The sequence below is a fragment of the Schizosaccharomyces pombe genome (assembly GCF_000002945.2).
Source record: "Schizosaccharomyces pombe strain 972h- genome assembly, chromosome: II".
NCBI lineage: Eukaryota > Fungi > Ascomycota > Schizosaccharomycetes > Schizosaccharomycetales > Schizosaccharomycetaceae > Schizosaccharomyces > Schizosaccharomyces pombe.
Window position 1 is genome coordinate 1 of NC_003423.3, and position 15,969 is coordinate 15,969.

At 32.5% G+C, this 15,969-nt stretch overlaps 6 protein-coding genes and 9 long non-coding RNA genes across 15 annotated transcripts, besides 4 other annotated features; 9 read left to right on the plus strand and 6 right to left on the minus strand.

The window, feature by feature from the left end:
* Positions 1 to 303: 303 nt before the first annotated feature.
* Positions 304 to 693, minus strand: SPOM_SPBC1348.15 (uncharacterized protein; the record flags this gene model as incomplete). The annotated part of the gene is made up of 1 exon (NM_001355772.1): positions 304 to 693. The coding sequence occupies one exon, from the start codon at positions 691 to 693 to the stop codon at positions 304 to 306; it is 390 nt and encodes a 129-aa protein (NP_001343049.1).
* A 303-nt stretch (positions 694 to 996) lies between these two features.
* Positions 997 to 1,215: an LONG TERMINAL REPEAT.
* An 80-nt stretch (positions 1,216 to 1,295) lies between these two features.
* Positions 1,296 to 1,591: an LONG TERMINAL REPEAT.
* A 755-nt stretch (positions 1,592 to 2,346) lies between these two features.
* SPOM_SPNCRNA.4512 lies at positions 2,347 to 2,688 on the minus strand. The gene has a single exon (NR_193872.1). It is a non-coding gene; the product is annotated as a non-coding RNA (long non-coding RNA).
* A 67-nt stretch (positions 2,689 to 2,755) lies between these two features.
* Positions 2,756 to 3,054: an LONG TERMINAL REPEAT.
* Positions 3,055 to 3,906: 852 nt separating this feature from the next.
* SPOM_SPNCRNA.4513 lies at positions 3,907 to 4,350 on the plus strand. The gene has a single exon (NR_193873.1). It is a non-coding gene; the product is annotated as a non-coding RNA (long non-coding RNA).
* SPOM_SPNCRNA.4514 lies at positions 3,920 to 4,658 on the minus strand. The gene has a single exon (NR_193874.1). It is a non-coding gene; the product is annotated as a non-coding RNA (long non-coding RNA).
* SPOM_SPNCRNA.4515 lies at positions 4,491 to 4,809 on the plus strand. The gene has a single exon (NR_193875.1). It is a non-coding gene; the product is annotated as a non-coding RNA (long non-coding RNA).
* A 25-nt stretch (positions 4,810 to 4,834) lies between these two features.
* Positions 4,835 to 5,191: an LONG TERMINAL REPEAT.
* Positions 5,192 to 5,450: 259 nt separating this feature from the next.
* On the plus strand, positions 5,451 to 6,829 carry SPOM_SPBC1348.01 (uncharacterized protein; the record flags this gene model as incomplete). Its single annotated transcript, NM_001020926.3, has 2 exons — positions 5,451 to 5,940; positions 5,999 to 6,829. The coding sequence occupies 2 exons, from the start codon at positions 5,451 to 5,453 to the stop codon at positions 6,316 to 6,318; spliced, it is 810 nt and encodes a 269-aa protein (NP_592763.1). The 3' UTR covers positions 6,319 to 6,829.
* A 45-nt stretch (positions 6,830 to 6,874) lies between these two features.
* SPOM_SPNCRNA.4516 lies at positions 6,875 to 7,088 on the plus strand. The gene has a single exon (NR_193876.1). It is a non-coding gene; the product is annotated as a non-coding RNA (long non-coding RNA).
* Positions 7,089 to 7,979: 891 nt separating this feature from the next.
* ftm5 (transmembrane helix domain-containing protein) lies at positions 7,980 to 9,457 on the plus strand (the record flags this gene model as incomplete). The annotated part of the gene is made up of 1 exon (NM_001020927.3): positions 7,980 to 9,457. The coding sequence occupies one exon, from the start codon at positions 7,980 to 7,982 to the stop codon at positions 9,012 to 9,014; it is 1,035 nt and encodes a 344-aa protein (NP_592764.1). The 3' UTR covers positions 9,015 to 9,457.
* On the minus strand, positions 9,349 to 9,853 carry SPOM_SPNCRNA.4517. Its single transcript, NR_193877.1, has one exon. It is a non-coding gene; the product is annotated as a non-coding RNA (long non-coding RNA).
* Positions 9,579 to 10,342, plus strand: SPOM_SPNCRNA.4518. Its single transcript, NR_193878.1, has one exon. It is a non-coding gene; the product is annotated as a non-coding RNA (long non-coding RNA).
* On the minus strand, positions 10,013 to 10,300 carry SPOM_SPNCRNA.4519. Its single transcript, NR_193879.1, has one exon. It is a non-coding gene; the product is annotated as a non-coding RNA (long non-coding RNA).
* A 226-nt stretch (positions 10,343 to 10,568) lies between the features above and the next one.
* ftm6 (transmembrane helix domain-containing protein) lies at positions 10,569 to 11,351 on the plus strand (the record flags this gene model as incomplete). Its single annotated transcript, NM_001020928.2, has 1 exon — positions 10,569 to 11,351. One exon carries the CDS (start codon positions 10,569 to 10,571, stop codon positions 11,007 to 11,009), a length of 441 nt encoding a protein of 146 aa, NP_592765.1. The 3' UTR covers positions 11,010 to 11,351.
* A 423-nt stretch (positions 11,352 to 11,774) lies between these two features.
* On the minus strand, positions 11,775 to 13,211 carry SPOM_SPNCRNA.4520. The gene has a single exon (NR_193880.1). It is a non-coding gene; the product is annotated as a non-coding RNA (long non-coding RNA).
* Positions 12,176 to 12,750, plus strand: SPOM_SPBC1348.04 (methyltransferase; the record flags this gene model as incomplete). The annotated part of the gene is made up of 1 exon (NM_001020929.2): positions 12,176 to 12,750. The coding sequence occupies one exon, from the start codon at positions 12,176 to 12,178 to the stop codon at positions 12,611 to 12,613; it is 438 nt and encodes a 145-aa protein (NP_592766.1). The 3' UTR covers positions 12,614 to 12,750.
* A 360-nt stretch (positions 13,212 to 13,571) lies between the features above and the next one.
* SPOM_SPBC1348.05 (transporter) lies at positions 13,572 to 15,378 on the plus strand (the record flags this gene model as incomplete). Its single annotated transcript, NM_001020930.2, has 1 exon — positions 13,572 to 15,378. The coding sequence occupies one exon, from the start codon at positions 13,572 to 13,574 to the stop codon at positions 15,027 to 15,029; it is 1,458 nt and encodes a 485-aa protein (NP_592767.1). The 3' UTR covers positions 15,030 to 15,378.
* Positions 15,379 to 15,969: the final 591 nt, after the last annotated feature.

The window sequence follows — 15,969 nt, forward strand, 5'->3', positions numbered from 1 at the left end:
GATCTCGCAACTCTTAATAAAGCTAATTCCTGCTAATTCGCTATACACTAAATCTTAATAAACTTGCTTCATTATTTTCTCGATAAATATTTTATTTATAACAGTTTGTTAAATTGACAGGGTCCTTGCTAAGTTTCTATATACAACATAAACATACTATACGAAATAACATTTTTCTCAAGGTATGTAGAGTATAAATGCTCCAACGTGGCACAATTTCATTTCGTTTAGTTTACTAAAAACCCATATTCGCGTCGCACTCACACAGAATCTAGAGTTTAGTACATTTTACCGGCTCAACAATTAACCATTCAAATTGTATTTCAAGTATGAGTAACAATCGAATAAAATATTGTATTCTTGCTTTCCTATAAAAGTATTTTGATAATCGTAAAGCTGGGAATACCATTTGCCTGTACTTTGGCAGTTATGGTGCTGCCATGTTGCTCCTTTTATAGTTATATCCTGTATGTTAAAAACTTTTATGGAACTATCGTACTTCTGTTTAACAGCATCATAAGCCTTAAATGCTAAATTTCGATTATTAACTGGTATTCCTGAACAATCACGTATACCGTTTTTGAAGTCTTGGACCATGAAATCGTCGCCTGAGCGTCTATCAAACGCACCTAATTGCATCAGCTGAGTCATGTTCATATTATGTCTTGAACTGTCATCGAATTCAATACTCATAGTAGTCAACGCAAAGAGAGATACTGAACATATTGGCACATCATCTAAATTGCCATTTCATAATGAAAAGCAACCCTTCTGACATTCGTTTATTTAAAGAAACACTCGTCAATCAAACGTGTGTAATCACCATCATTAACTTCGACTGTATTAAATAATACAAGTCTACCCAAACTCAGTTATCGTTCCGTTAGTCACATTACTATATGCATTAAAACAATCAACTACTGCCTATCTGAACTCAGACGAATTGGTATTATAAGCATCAATAGTTAGGACACACATTATGAGTAATAAAACTAGAGTAATCATTGCTATATCGAAGAGTATAACTTATTTGGGTTGAAAACTATCACTAGACGTAAAATCTAATATACTAAACGAGTTACGAGGTTCAGTTGTAGTTCTTTATTTATCATCTTTTCTAATGATTGCTATCATCGGGTATTCTATGTAAGTAGACAAATTTGTAATACATTTACGTTATTCATTTCCTTTCCTTGAAGGTGTTGTAATATTCAATAGATCCCTTGAAAATTACATCAGCTCTATAAAGGTTGGCTCATTGCTAAAACTCAAGTGTTGCTCAAATGGTTTAATAATGTCAGCTACGCAGTTTTGGTATCTGTTTAACGATACGTATAAGTACGATGTGTTTTCCTTCTGACCTAGTATATTACAGTACACAGGTAATATAAGTAGCACCTTCTATAGATATTTATTAAACTGTTACCTATCACTGTAATAGCTTATTACAGAACTGAGGAACGAGGTTAGTTCTTCTCAATTTATGGCATTTAGAATTATTTTTATTATTACGTTTGATTAGTTTTGTTCACAACTAGCAATATGTCTAAATAACTTATCGTGTAAAGTTGATAGAGCAAATAGAACACGTAGCTCAGAAAACACAATTCCTCTAATTTAATCCTCCCAAGTCCACGACATACCCACTACAGGTTGGTCTCTCGACTGATGGATAGAGAGTCTATCAATCTTGTATTCTTAGCGGTGAACCACCACCATCCAAAAAACTAGTGAACTACTTATATCTTAGTAATGAGTCGAGTAACAAACTTTTTACGATAATGATACTATGAAGAAGCATCTACCAGTTGTGCATATGTCAAAATAGCGTTATAATTTTATAACATCACACAAATATATTAATCGAATAGTCCTAAGTCACACCGTAGTTGACAAAGCGGCGTTGCTAGTTCCATAAGTAATATTTGTACGAGCATATACGATTAATTGATTCGTAAAATATGATCTTTTTATGCTAATACTATTATTCATTACTGTCTACCATATTTTGTAGTTCATCATTATTTTATTTATACAATTACTAGCTTTGATTTTTGAATTGTTATTTGGTTATTGATAGCAATTGATATTAAACGCTTATTCTTTAATATTATTGCACATACATCGTATTTACTGAATATGCCGGATAAAAACAACAGACTTGTGTCCCCGTGATCTAATAAGTTTAGTTATGTGCATCTTAAATACCGGCACAATTATGATGTGGAAAGCAGTAAAAAACATTTCCATATCAGTATTCGTACTTATTGCTGAAGAAGACATATAATTCTGATTTATTTCTGCAGATACATGTATTCATGAAACCTAATGTAAAATAACAATCATCTCCGGCGCAATCGTCAATGCACTAAGAAGAATTCATAATCTATGTCGCTAGTCCCACGCTTGCTTAGTTCAACAGATCGCATCAAGTTCTGCTTGACAAAGTGATTGTATGGTATTCCGTTAAGTAAATTGCAAGCAGGTAAAGATGTCAATCCGGAAAAAGATCGAAAACTAACATGACCAGTAATATTGTTACGTCGTTCACAATCAATAAGTGCTCTAAATTTTACTTCAATGAGATTCCTAATTGTCAAAGGCATCAATCAATACGGTAGTATTGCGTACTGTTTTGGAATAATTCATAAGTGACAAATGTAGTTCTAATCTCAAAACAATAGAGAAGTATGAAGAAAGGTTGAATTGCAGTATTTGATTCCTAGTATCGTACTGAGTTGGAAGTTGTTGGTACGAGTAGTACTAGCAATAAATCACAGTGATATAATACGTTGTAGAAGTAGAGCATTACAATTCTACAGATAATATGAGAGTATAGTATACGAAATAATCAAATTGTAAATATATGTGATGATAAAATATTGAGTTCTACTGATCTTTTCTAATAGTCGCTTTCAATGGGTATTTTTGAAATAGACATGTAGCCTTCCGCAATTATTGGCGAAGAAATCTTGGTATTTTAGGTATGGCATATGGTGATGCACAACGAGTATATCAAGGTGTAGTGTAGTGTAGTGTAGTAATATTGCTGACGTTTACTATTGTTAGCTGATACTAATAAAACAACATTACTGATAATATAGTGTGCGTGTTATTACTTTAGTATTATCGTTTTGAATGTTTGTCAACTTTCAATGATGTAGGAACAGAAAAGCGGTAGCTAAAAATAATATCGATAGTGTTCAGTTTCCAATGGAAACTTTTAAGCTGTACTTAGATAATGAAATGATATAAGAGCAAACAGATGTATAGCTTTTTTTTTTAGGTTTTTTGAAATAAATTAATGAAGAAATATTATTGAAATTTAAACATAAATATACTAGCTACTAATAAAAAACCGACAAAATATATTGTTTCAAAGAGCAATAGTTAAACATGTAATCATTTTCAAGCTTAAAAATGGCGACATATAACCATGTTTATCGAATATGTATGTAATGTATGTAACGGTTTGCTTCTTTCAATTTTTTTTGTTATTTTTATGACTGAATGTCAAATACTTTATAAAGAAATTGTTAATCATGATAGATTCAGTCCACCAGTAGTACACAAAGTCAGCTGCCGCTTCAGTTGGAAGGAATAACAATCAATATGTCGATTCTGTGAATCTTTCCTTAGTAGGATGACTGAATGCTTTACCGGAATTAAAGGGACTGAACATTTTTTAACTGCTGTATTAAATACTACTTTTACATATCGCTGTCAATCTTGCAACAGTTACGCTATACTATTAAGACAATGAAGTTAATGCTTCTCTTAATCCTTATAAGTTTTCATTTTTCTTCATTTATCGTAGGTATTACCCTCTATGCTACATTTCCAATTTAAACTTTACACAATTAACTTGGGTTGTTTTTAATTGTTTTAAAACTTCAAGTGTTGATCTTTATTATGGACAATGGGATGCAATATTAACACCCAGATCCTCTATCACTAACACATACTCTACGCATTCCAGCAGAACCAGGTATAACGCCTGATACTTCAGGGTGGGTGTTTGCTCTTGATTGAGAACAATCATCGATAATAAGCCAAAACATCACATGCTAGATCTCAGTAAGACACGCTTTTACTACCAAAGGTTTGTATAACATTACCCCCCCCAATCACCTCTATAGTCGGCTGCTAACGTGGCTCCACCTCGGGCTCCAACAGCATTGGCTCCAGTGTCACAGTCATATGTGCTTGCCATATTTGTACTATGACATTGTGTGGTGTATCGGTCTCGCTTCTTCAGCAGTGGTAATCCATTAAGCACATCATCTGTCAAGTTGATTATCCATGTAGCATCATCCGCAGATTGAGTTACCAAAGTTCTGAGTAGAACTATCCTGGAAATCTCTCCGTCATTATAAAGTTCATGGAGATCAATCAATAACTCGTGAGTAACGTTATTAGTTGAATTGCTTATAAGCGGATTATCGATATATATATGGTTCATTAATGCAGTCATCTTGCTAGCATTATATAATTCATTTACGATATATCTGAATTCATAGTGCTGTGTAGTGTTATCTGGAGGAAATTGGGCTACCCAGATTACAGCTGGAGCGTCTTCGAGGTCAGTTGGAAAGCAACTGATTAGTGTAACCAACGATAGATAGCAACGTAACTAATAATAGCAATCTCATCGGTAAAATATTAAAAAGAGGATGAAGATAGTTCCAAATTTCTATGATATTGACGTTCTCTTGATCGCTATATATTACTAAGCCTCAGAGCATACAAACACCTACTTACTGCGGAACGAAAATAAGGGTTATAGGATAATCCTTTGTATGATCCCCTGGATTAAGCATAATCTCCTATACAATGTATGTAGGTCAACAATACTACTAAATACTACTACGTTGAATAACACCATACGTCAAGTGTTCTATATTTGCTCTATTAACTTTCCACTCTGAGTTATAGAGATAGACATATTACTAATTATGCAGGATATTTAGAAAAATTTTTAAATGCTATAAATTGAGAAAAACTGAAAAATAAAGAACGAGGTTCAGCAATAAGCTACAGCTACTTTAGTGATTAGGTAACAATTTAATTCATATATAAAAATATCAATAGCAGATGCTACTTGTATTACTGTGTACTGTAATATACTAGGTCACAAGGAAAACACATCGTACTTAAACGTATCGTTAAACAGATACCAAACTGCGTAGCTGTTAAATTGTGAAAAGAAAAAAGTTGTAAGGATTACGAGATGCCAACATCATAATGCTTTTCCTAAATAAATGAGACACCTCAGAACGTAAAACATTCACCATTTTGGTTTTTTTTTTTTAATTTTCTCGTTTATGGCTTAAAATATTTTAGTATATTTTCTTTTTTATTTTCCATAAACCACTCTTTTTAATTTTACTTTGGGGAAAAATACTAGTGAATCAGAAGTCATCAAATTACAGTGCTGTCGTTCTATTCCAATGTCAAATCCAGAAAGCTTGAAAAAACAGGTTGAACCTCCTGGTTACAATGAGTTATTTATGGTGGAAGATGTTTGTAATGTGGACCTAGAGCAGGGACTTGATTTGTGTAAGCCTGAAAAGGTAAACAAACAATCTCAACGATCTCGACAATCCCGACAATCCCTCTTTACCAACACCATTAAGCCTCAAAAAGACAAGATGAATATTAAAACAAATAAAATAAAAGAGTTTTTAAATGACCTTTTTACTGAATTTTCTAAATTCCACAATAGCTATTATCCTGATGGAAGGATTTCTACCCGCAGTAATTTTCGTTGGCCCTTGCTTATTATTTGGTCTATTATCATTGTATTCGCAGTAGACAAAAAGTTCGAAGTCCAAAAGTTTCTTTCAATTTGGATAAATGAAAATCGGTTCTACAGTGAAATTTGGGTGCCTATTGCTATTTACGTTTGTTTGCTTGTTTTAATGTTACTTAGTTTAATTTGTATGTTTCCTTTATAGTGATGCTTTTTTTCTTTTTTTTTGCTAATAATTTAAAATAGTCTTTGCAGAGTTTGCGGTACTTGCTTTACGGGTGACCGGTGTGATTATAGCAGTCTTGGGTATGATTATAGCAGTCTTGGGAATGATTATAGCAGCCCTGGGTGCAACTATAACTGGCCTTTTGTATTTTGGTCATTGGGCTCTTTACAAACTTGTAATATTGTCTTTAGGCTTTAAAATTGTGACACCAGGAGACGTCTGTGTTTCTAACACTCTTCCTACACATAACGGAGAAACAGCATTACATTCAGAAACAACAGTTGGTTCTGATATTGAACAAATAGAACTACAAAATATGCCTACTCCTGTGAAAAAATAATTTTCTTTATCGTTTTCATGATCATATAGAATATAACTATTCTTAACAATGTTCGAATTGACTGTCCTGTCCAAATCATGCACATAAGGTGCGTTCGTTATGAATTTCAATTATGGAACCAAACCAAATTATGGTTTTAATTAAGATATTATCACTTAATGTAACTAATGTTTTTATCTTTCGTTTCATAATTATTCAAATACTAAAAATGACTTTTTTATATATTTTTTTTTTAAAAGCTTAAAATATATTATATTAAATAAAAAATTTCGAATTGAACCAATTTGGACTCCCACTTGTGTTTCAAAAACTCCATTTCATCTACTTTAACCCAAAATTCAGCGTCATATTCACTACAGGAAAGGAGTTTTATTCATTATCTGTTAGTAGAAACAATTTGGTTTCAATTTTTTATGACGAAAATGCTTCGAGTTAATTTAAGGCTTTGTTTGAAATATAATTCGTTTAGTGATTATTCGCTTAGTGATTATAGATATCGTTCTAATTTTCAAATTACAAAATACTAAACAGCTTTATTTGAATAAACAGTAAAAGATTCTAAATCTTTGGACTACTTTTAAATGGTTGACAGACCAGAAAAATTTGAGAAAGAAAGTTTTATAACAAATCGTCTTATTATCTATCTTGCCTAAAAGGAGTGATCAACCTTGAATGACAGAATTTATTTTAGGTCGATAATGGTTGGACGGTGGTGTGGTGTATGCTTGCTAAGCGAAAATATTGCAGGACATAAGTTAGACGAATTGAATTTTCTACGTTATAATCTGTTCTGGCGCTTGCTCGCAATCGTAAAAACAAACTATTGAAATTAAAAAAAAAAAAAAAAGATTGGTAGTGTACATGCTGAATTTCAATCTATGCTTTAAATTAATAATTGCTAAATTCAAAAAAAAACGAATGCTATCTCTTTATCCACTGGTCATTACCAGTTTTTTTTTTTTTTGCTATATTTTTCTTTTAAAAAGCTTCTGTATTCTCGGGATATTACCAACGGCGTTATTAACTCAATCATCGAATGAAGTACGAGTACTAACGGAATAGAACTAGTCAACGGTGAATGACTTTATCTTTCACGTTCCATACTTAACAGATTTTTTATTATATTCAGTAACTTGTGCTTGTACAATTTAAATCTTGAAGTAAAGGTATGATGCGTGAACAAACCATTTATTTGTGTTCTTTTCCCTCCAATCTTCCCAATGTTTTAACGCTAACGTTATGCAACGTGGAGCACGGTAACTCCAAAACGAAAGATATAAAAGGCTAATCATTCCTGATCTGCTTTTCCCTTGAGCAAGCATCATTTACCAACTTTTTTAAAGATGCGTCTTCATAAAACACTAGCATTGCTGTTATGCAACCTAGTTCTCCATACTCTAGTTAAAGGTGAAGTAGACGCCAAAGCAGTATCTATTACTACATAAAAGGAAAACTCTACCTTGTCAAACCATAATGGACTGCCTAAAGAAGCCAAAAAGCTCACTCTTAAGTGCAGTTGGTTCATTGTGGAGGAATCTAACGGTGCCAGAATACATGCTAATTTTTTTGCACAAAGCTTCGATAAAAGAGAAATTGCTTTGTCTTTTTTTGAAGCAAATGAATGGCAAAATATAATTGGCTGGAATGATCAAGTTGAGGAGATGATTGACTTTGTAAAATCAAGAGACACGGTGATCCAAAAATCTTTTTTTGAGGAATTTAATTCCCAAAACCGAGAGATGGGATCATTTGCATATTCTGGTAACTCGGAATCGGTATGGACGGGCGAAAATATTACAAGTATATGGAAAACTATTTTGATTAATGAAACGGGTTCTTACTGCGTAGCTGCGAGACCAATGACAATGGATGGAGCTGAATTTAATTTAGACCTTATGGGGTATTCGGTTTCAGAAGATCAAATTAATAATGACGAAATTGGCATTTGGAACTATATTTCTGTAGCTGAAATGGGAGGAGTACTATTATTTTTGAGCTATTGGATATGGACTTGTTTACATTTCAGCAAGATTATATTTCCTGCTCAAAAGGTAATCTGCCTTTATATTTTTCTTTTTGCGTTAAATCAGACTCTACAAGAATGCATTGAGGAGTATGTTTTTTCTTCCGAATGTATAAAATACAGACAATTTTATTCGGTGTATGAAATAATTGATTTTCTTCGGACAAATTTTTATCGATTATTTGTGATTTACTGTGCATTGGGTTTCGGCATAACTAGAACTGTTCCTAAATATCTTATGATAAAAGGAATTAGTATTGTCATTGCTTTATGTTCTGTATACTGGATTTCTTTATATAAAGACGTATATGTAGTATCAGAGATTTTTGACATGATCCAGTATGAGGTATCTCCTGCAATTTGGGTGTATTCTATTTGTCATTTATTGAAACAATGCACGTCTGTAACAACTTACGAAAATGCTTCAAAAGCCAGATTTTTTAGAAGAATGCTAAATGCATTTATCTTTATATTCTGTGCATCTCCAATGTTGCATTACCTGTCGAATATTATATTTGGAAACTTTGATTACAGACTGTCGGTGATCATTGGTGATCTTTTCACTTTTATGGAGAAAATTGCTTTTCCATGTTACATAATGTTTCCCACCCATAATGAAGCACTTGCCTACAATCGAAATGTAGCTGAAGAGGCTCAAGAGAAAATGATTTGACAAAAACCATGGTTTACTTGATTCACCTTTAAAGGGGTTACCGGGATTATTTTATTTATTATTTGTTTATCAATGGATTAATATCCAGTTATTTTAATCTCACTTTTTTACACAGAAATTGTGTAGTAAGTTCATTCTTATTTAATATACCACCTATTTATTTTTTACAAATGAATATTTTTTTACTGGAACGTTTTAAATACACATAACCTTTGAGTCGATGTGAAATAATGTTTTGTTCAAACTTAAAAGTTGCGAATCTGACATATAGACAAAAAAAAAATAAAAAGAAAAAACTGGTTACCTTCATAAACATATTTTGCTAATTTATTGAATTTAATTATTTTCAACTTGCTTTCCCATTTTCCCAACAATTTTTTTATCTATAATATATATTTTACAAAATTAATATAGTACATCGCATGGTTTTCTTTAAAACGACATAAACGTATAATAATAAACGGGGATTCAAAGTAATAAATCGAATCCAAATCAACTTTCAAATACATCCATTTCATCTACTTTACCCTTATATTCCCCTTCATATCCCCAACAAAAAACAGGAATTTGCGAAAGTAGTAAATGGTAAAAGTGAATAAATAGAATCAAGGTTAAAAGCTTACTTGTATGCATAAGAAGATAACTCCCTCCTCTTTACTTTTGCTTAAAAACAGATTCTGAGATTCGGGACTAGCATCGGTAATATAAGTTTTTCTTTCATACTGTTGAGTACTAGCATCAGAACCCTTAATGGTAGGAAGATCATCATCATGACTACGCCTTTGTTCAATCGAGTAAACATTTGCTGGTTCGTGCCAGTCACACTGAGAACAACAAAGTACCTATTATTAAAAATGTTAGCAAGCGATCGCTAACAAGTTGAAAAGTAAACACCTCCAACTATTCCATGGAAAGCATGTAACAATGAAGATCAATGAATGGCTATTAGCTTAACAAACTTGTAAACTCAAAACAGACTAACAACGTTTGTCAGGCACTAAGAGCAATAATGGAACAGACTTCATATCAAACGCTTTCTTGAATGTTCTTACCTTATTCGTATAAACCGGAAGAACAGGCACAATGAGAACCGTTACGGTTTTCAACTGACGACATACTCGGACTAAAAACAAAATGTTATGTTAACATTAATAAGACAAGTTTAAAAAAAAAAAGAAAGAGCCAATTGCTTTCGAAACTACTCAACTTGTTTATTTCTCGTACCAGTCTTCTTTGAACTAAAAAAAAAAAAAAAGCATTAGCAAAATGTGTTGTCAAACGGATAAAAAGAGAACAGGAAGAAGATTGCTGGAAACAATTTTAAAACAGCGAATAAAAAAAAAAGAAAAAATAATAATAATAATAAACAAAATACGAGTCGCTAATTTTTGAAACTAATCGCTTCCAACAACTGTTTCATTATAACTTCACCATTTTAATATTGTCCCCAAACAGCATGATTTAATTCTCTTTCACTAATTTCATACCACACAGGACACGTAAGTAAAACATCCTTATAATCGTCAGTGGATATCCACATATCTCGTAAATGTAATGGCATTGTTAAAAAAAATAAACACTCAAGTGAATAGAATTATGAAGAATTCGAGTCTAGTTCAAAATATTTGTTTTGACAGAGTCCCTCTATTTATACCAAGACTAAGCCTCACAGTGAAATATTGTCTAGCAGTAAAATTGCTGATTTATTTATTATATTGTTGGTACATTTACTCGGAAGTACCATCGGCTTCATCTAAATTCCGATCCTTTACATTTGGATGCGTCGTAGTATATCATAACAAATTTTTTCCTCGTTTCATTAGAACTCACTCCATTAACTCCATTAGAACGTTTTCTAAATTTCAAGTCATTATACTTTTCTCTATTGAGAAAGTCACTAGGTCAGAAAGCAAGAATCATTCTTACTCGAAAACCGATATTAGTGATCTGCACCAGGGCTATAATAATCCACCATCAAGATTCATATCACAATAACAATTCCATAGTATCTTGCTATATACGTGTAATGAGTATTCGATACTGGCTTGATTGCTATTTCTCCTTTGCTTGTAATCGTAAAATTGACTTGAAGATCTAAACCTTCTAATGCAATCATTGGAATTCTGCCTAACCTGATCAAATATGGCTTGATCACCGTTAAGTTAAAAGCAGAAGCTATGCCAATCAGTATGATTGTAACTTACAAAAAAATATAGCACAACGACATACAACATTATGGTACAATAAAGAAGACTTGATATATCAAGAACGAGGTTCAGTTTGTGCTCCGTTTATATTATTGTATTTCTATATATGACATTACTTGATGCAACCGCTTAAATATGTACTTTTGTGTAGTTATACTCGCAAGTACAGTAGCATTTTTAAAGTAGCGGTGATGTTGACGAATGGTTTGTTTCAAATCCATCCATTTCAATTTCAATTGTAAATTTCTCTTTTTCAATTATTAATCAAGTAAGTTGAAGTGTATCAGCACAATAAATTCTGACTATTACTACTCTTAAAATAAAACTCAAGCGAAACTAATTTTTAATAGCAAGTCATATTCTTAGTTTGATATGCTATCCGCTTTGGTTTTGCATTGTTATGACTTTGTATAACCTAATAAGGTGACGAAAAATCAGTTCGTTTATATTTTTGATGAGAAGAATTCACTATTATTACACAGAAAAACATTTACTTCTTATTAGATACCTTCAATATAATATATTTTTTAAATGTAATAGCGACGACACTACCCATAATTTACAATACATTGTATGGTAAACAACTGAGTAGTTGATACACCCGATTTTCATTGAGTCATACACTTTGCGCTTACTATCACTTTATTTGATTAAATGCATAATTTACAAGCCATTCCAATATTTCGCGCACTTTTCGGACATAGTAATAAAAGCCGAGGTAGTTTCGGCGACTTGCAACATGTTTTTTTATCGTCAGCTCGGAAATAGATTTCCTGACAGAGAAAGAAGGATATAAAAATAAACATGATGGGGCAATAAATAAATATTTCACCATTTTTTATATATCATTAAGAACAATGAAGAAATATATCTCTGAAGTAAAAAATAGTTTGGGAAAATATGTATGAAGATCCCGCAACACCATTTGATAATGAGAAACCAGACGAATAGATCATGAATCTTGTACAACTGGGGAAATTACATGAGAATGTATTAGATGCCGGTTGTGAACCAAATAGAAATGCTAGATATTTAGCCAGTCTTGGATATAAAGTCGTGGGTATTGATATTTCCGAAAGGGCTATTTCTAAAGCAATCGATAAAACATCTAGTGAAAAAAGTAATGTCAACTTTAATCAACGCGATTTTTCAAGATTAAATGAATTCAAGGGGCATTTCGACACTGTGATTGACATTGGTTGTTTTCATTCAATTCTAAATAGTGATCATGAGCCATACACAGCTTCGTTAAGTCATATATGTCACTCTGATAGCTCCGTTTTCCTAAGAGCGTTTAGCGAAACAAACAAATCACGTTATAGACGGTGGCAGGGCCATAAAAGGTATTCCCTCGCTTTAAAAAGAAACAATGTCAAAAAGCTTTCTTTATAAACTATTGGAAGATTGAAGACATTAAAGAAGAAAAGTCCTGCTTCATCTTCCCCTAACTAGAAAAATAAATGTTTACACATGGTTTGCCAAAATGCGTTGTAAATAGTTCATGTACATAAAATATATAAAGATGAATGGACATATACATCAATTTTAAGAACCCATTAACAAAAAAAAATTCAGACACTCAATTAGCTAGCTAACAACTGTTCTTTACGAAGAGTTGAAAGAAACTTACAACCAATGGAAACCTTAGAAATATCAAGGCTATGATGCACTAGCGAAAATCCATTAAACTGACCAGAGCTTTTAACTTTGATAGATTGGCTATTCTTATTAGAAATCGATTGTTAACATTCATGAATTCAGCATTATATTAATGGTTAGAAAGTTATGGATCGAATATAAATGCCAAAGAAAGCAGGTGTGAGGTGGTCATTTGCTGAATCAGCAGGATGGATCCATGATGGATGGGATCGTGCAAGTCTAAAGAATTCTTCTGTAGTGAGTGTTCGTTGAGGCGATCTATAGGACAAAATAGCAGAATTGTATAAAAGAACTTGGAAAAAAGTCTATTAAAATAAATTGAGTATACTTTCCATGCCTGTAATTTATAACTTGCTATCGTGCTTACTTAGAATGCTCCGCGGTGAAGCGTGCACCGCGGAAAACTTATTGCATGTATTTTCCGCGTAACTGAGATTATATACATAAGTTAAGTATTTTGTGCATTAATTTTATATTTTAACCGGACCATACAAAAGTAACCAAAAAAGAAAATTGCTTTTAATTTAGAACCTCAAGCCTACTACTTTCAAATAACTTTTGGTGATTTTTTGTTGTATAGGAATACTATAGTGGAAACGACCTTTAGTATTGCTTAATCAATCTACGTAATTACTTGAATAATCGCTAGAAGATTTTCATTTTTTTTTTCAAACAAATTTCTGTGTTTTATATGAAAGAAGAGTCAATTTTAAAAAAATGCGATTCAAGTTCCATAAAACACGTGCCATCAACCCCTCTAGAGACAAACTGTCCAGACAAATATAACCCTAAAACATGGCCTATTCGTTTAAAGGTACGAAATGTCATTGTTATTTCATCAATGACTTTTTTGAATCAATACGGTGATAGTGTCTTTGCGCCAAGTATTTCCAATATTGCAGAGCAATTTCATGCTTCGCGAACCTTGGTCACTCTAGGAGCCACACTTTATACATTAGGGATATTATTTGGAAATTTAATATTTGCTCCACTTAGTGAACAGTTTGGAAGAAGACCTATATATTTAATTGGTTATAGCGTATTTGCACTTCTTCAGATTCCCATTGCTCTGTCAGTAAATTTGGCAATGTTTTTAGTATTTCGTTTTTTTTCTGGACTTTTCGGATCCGTTGGTTTATCAAATGGATCTGGCTCACTGGCTGATCTGTTTGAAAAAAAAGATCGAGGAAAATATATGGTGATTTATTTTACCGTTCTCTCGATTGGACCAGGAATTGCGCCTATAATTTCTGGGTTTATTAGCCAAAGTTCAATTGGTTGGCAATGGGAGTTTTGGATTCTATTAATTTTATCAGGGTTCAATTTATTTTGGGCCTTTTTATTACTAAAGGAAACATATCCCCCTGTTCTCAATCGCAAGAAATTTGAAAAATACGGCGAAATAGGAGAAAATGAACCAGTAGCGTTGCGTCTCACAGGTAAGCAACTGCTTATAAAATTGTTAATTTTATTGAGTATGAAAAAGCCAATTTCTATTTTACTTTCCCAACCCATTTTAATATGTGTAGCCTGTACCATTGGTTCTATATATGGAATGATAAACTTGGTGCTTATAGCTTTTTCCGAAGTTTGGAAATCTTCATATGATTTCAGTCCTGGGATTAGTGGTTTGATGTACATATCCATTACCCTTGGACTTTTTTCAGCAGTTTTCATTGCCATGCCTATCAACCAAAAGTTTTATTCATATCTGGTAAAGCGAAATGGTGGTGAAGGTGAACCTGAATTTCGACTTCCTATGGGTTTTATTGGAATCACACTTTTTGAAATAGGAATTTTACTTTTCGGTTGGACTGCAAGATATAAGATTTTTTGGTTTGTGCCAACAATTGGATCAGCCATTATGGGTGGTGGGTACATTATGACTTCCAATCCCTTAAACATGTATGTGGTAGATTCATATGGAATTTACTCAGCCAGTGCGTCAGCGGGTGTAAAAATATTTCAACTATTATTTGGAGCCATCTTTCCATTATTTGCTGAAAGTCTATTTCGTCGACTGAACTACGGATGGGGGTGTACTTTACTTGCCTTTATTTTATTAGCTTGTGGCTGTAGTCTTCCAATCTTATTCAAGTATGGAAAACAAATTAGAAATCTACGACCATTTGACCCCTCAAAATACTAGTTGATTTAACTGATCAAAGTGAGGATTTTCACACACATTTTCAGAGTACTTGGAACGTGCCGAGCTGATTAAAAAACACCGGTATTAACAAAAAATTTTATTTATGAAGCAATACGCTATTTCGTTATGAGAAACTTGATTCAATGAAACTATTATAAACCTTAAAAGCGACTTGAGCTCAGTAGCTTATAACATTTTATTCAGCATTATGTTTTATGTTTTCTATTTATAGAATCATTAGTCTTTAGTTAGCCTTACAGCTTCATCTTGCACAATAATTTTGGCTGATCAACTCTTATTCTAGGGACAGTTTGAAAAATCATACCTTGTCTCGTATTTTAGACTTTTAGGATCTGTGGCTCTAATTTGTGACAAAGAACATAATTACATGTTGGACCGTACTTAACGCACCTCAGTCCTTCTTTTGATCTCTTGGCTCTGTGAAGATAAACAAAACGTACAAATCCGTTAATGGTTATAACGACGATGAGAATACTCAATACTCGGTAAAATCAAATGTGTTGCTGTTCATTTTAGCGTACTGCCTAGCGCGGATTTGTTTGATAGACTCATTCCAAGATTGTCGATCTACTACGAATGATTTGCAACCGCTTGGAAGCCGAGTAACTGTTTGTCGCTAACTTATAAAGATTTCCTGTTGTGCTTTTTTCACTAGTAAAATGAAGTATGCTATAACTTTTCCTTACCATTAAAACACAATAAAAAGCGAAAAACACATAAACAAAATCAAAATACTTATGAATTCCGTTATTTGTTAGAAAATATGTTTAGTATAAGTTTAAAAAAAAAAAAAAAAAAAAAAAACAATTTACAATATTTTATCTAGTATAAAGACTTTTATTGCTTAAGCGTTTCTAATTAAATGTTTTTAGAGGATAAATTTAACTCCTATTTTTAAATCCCACGATTTAAATAACGA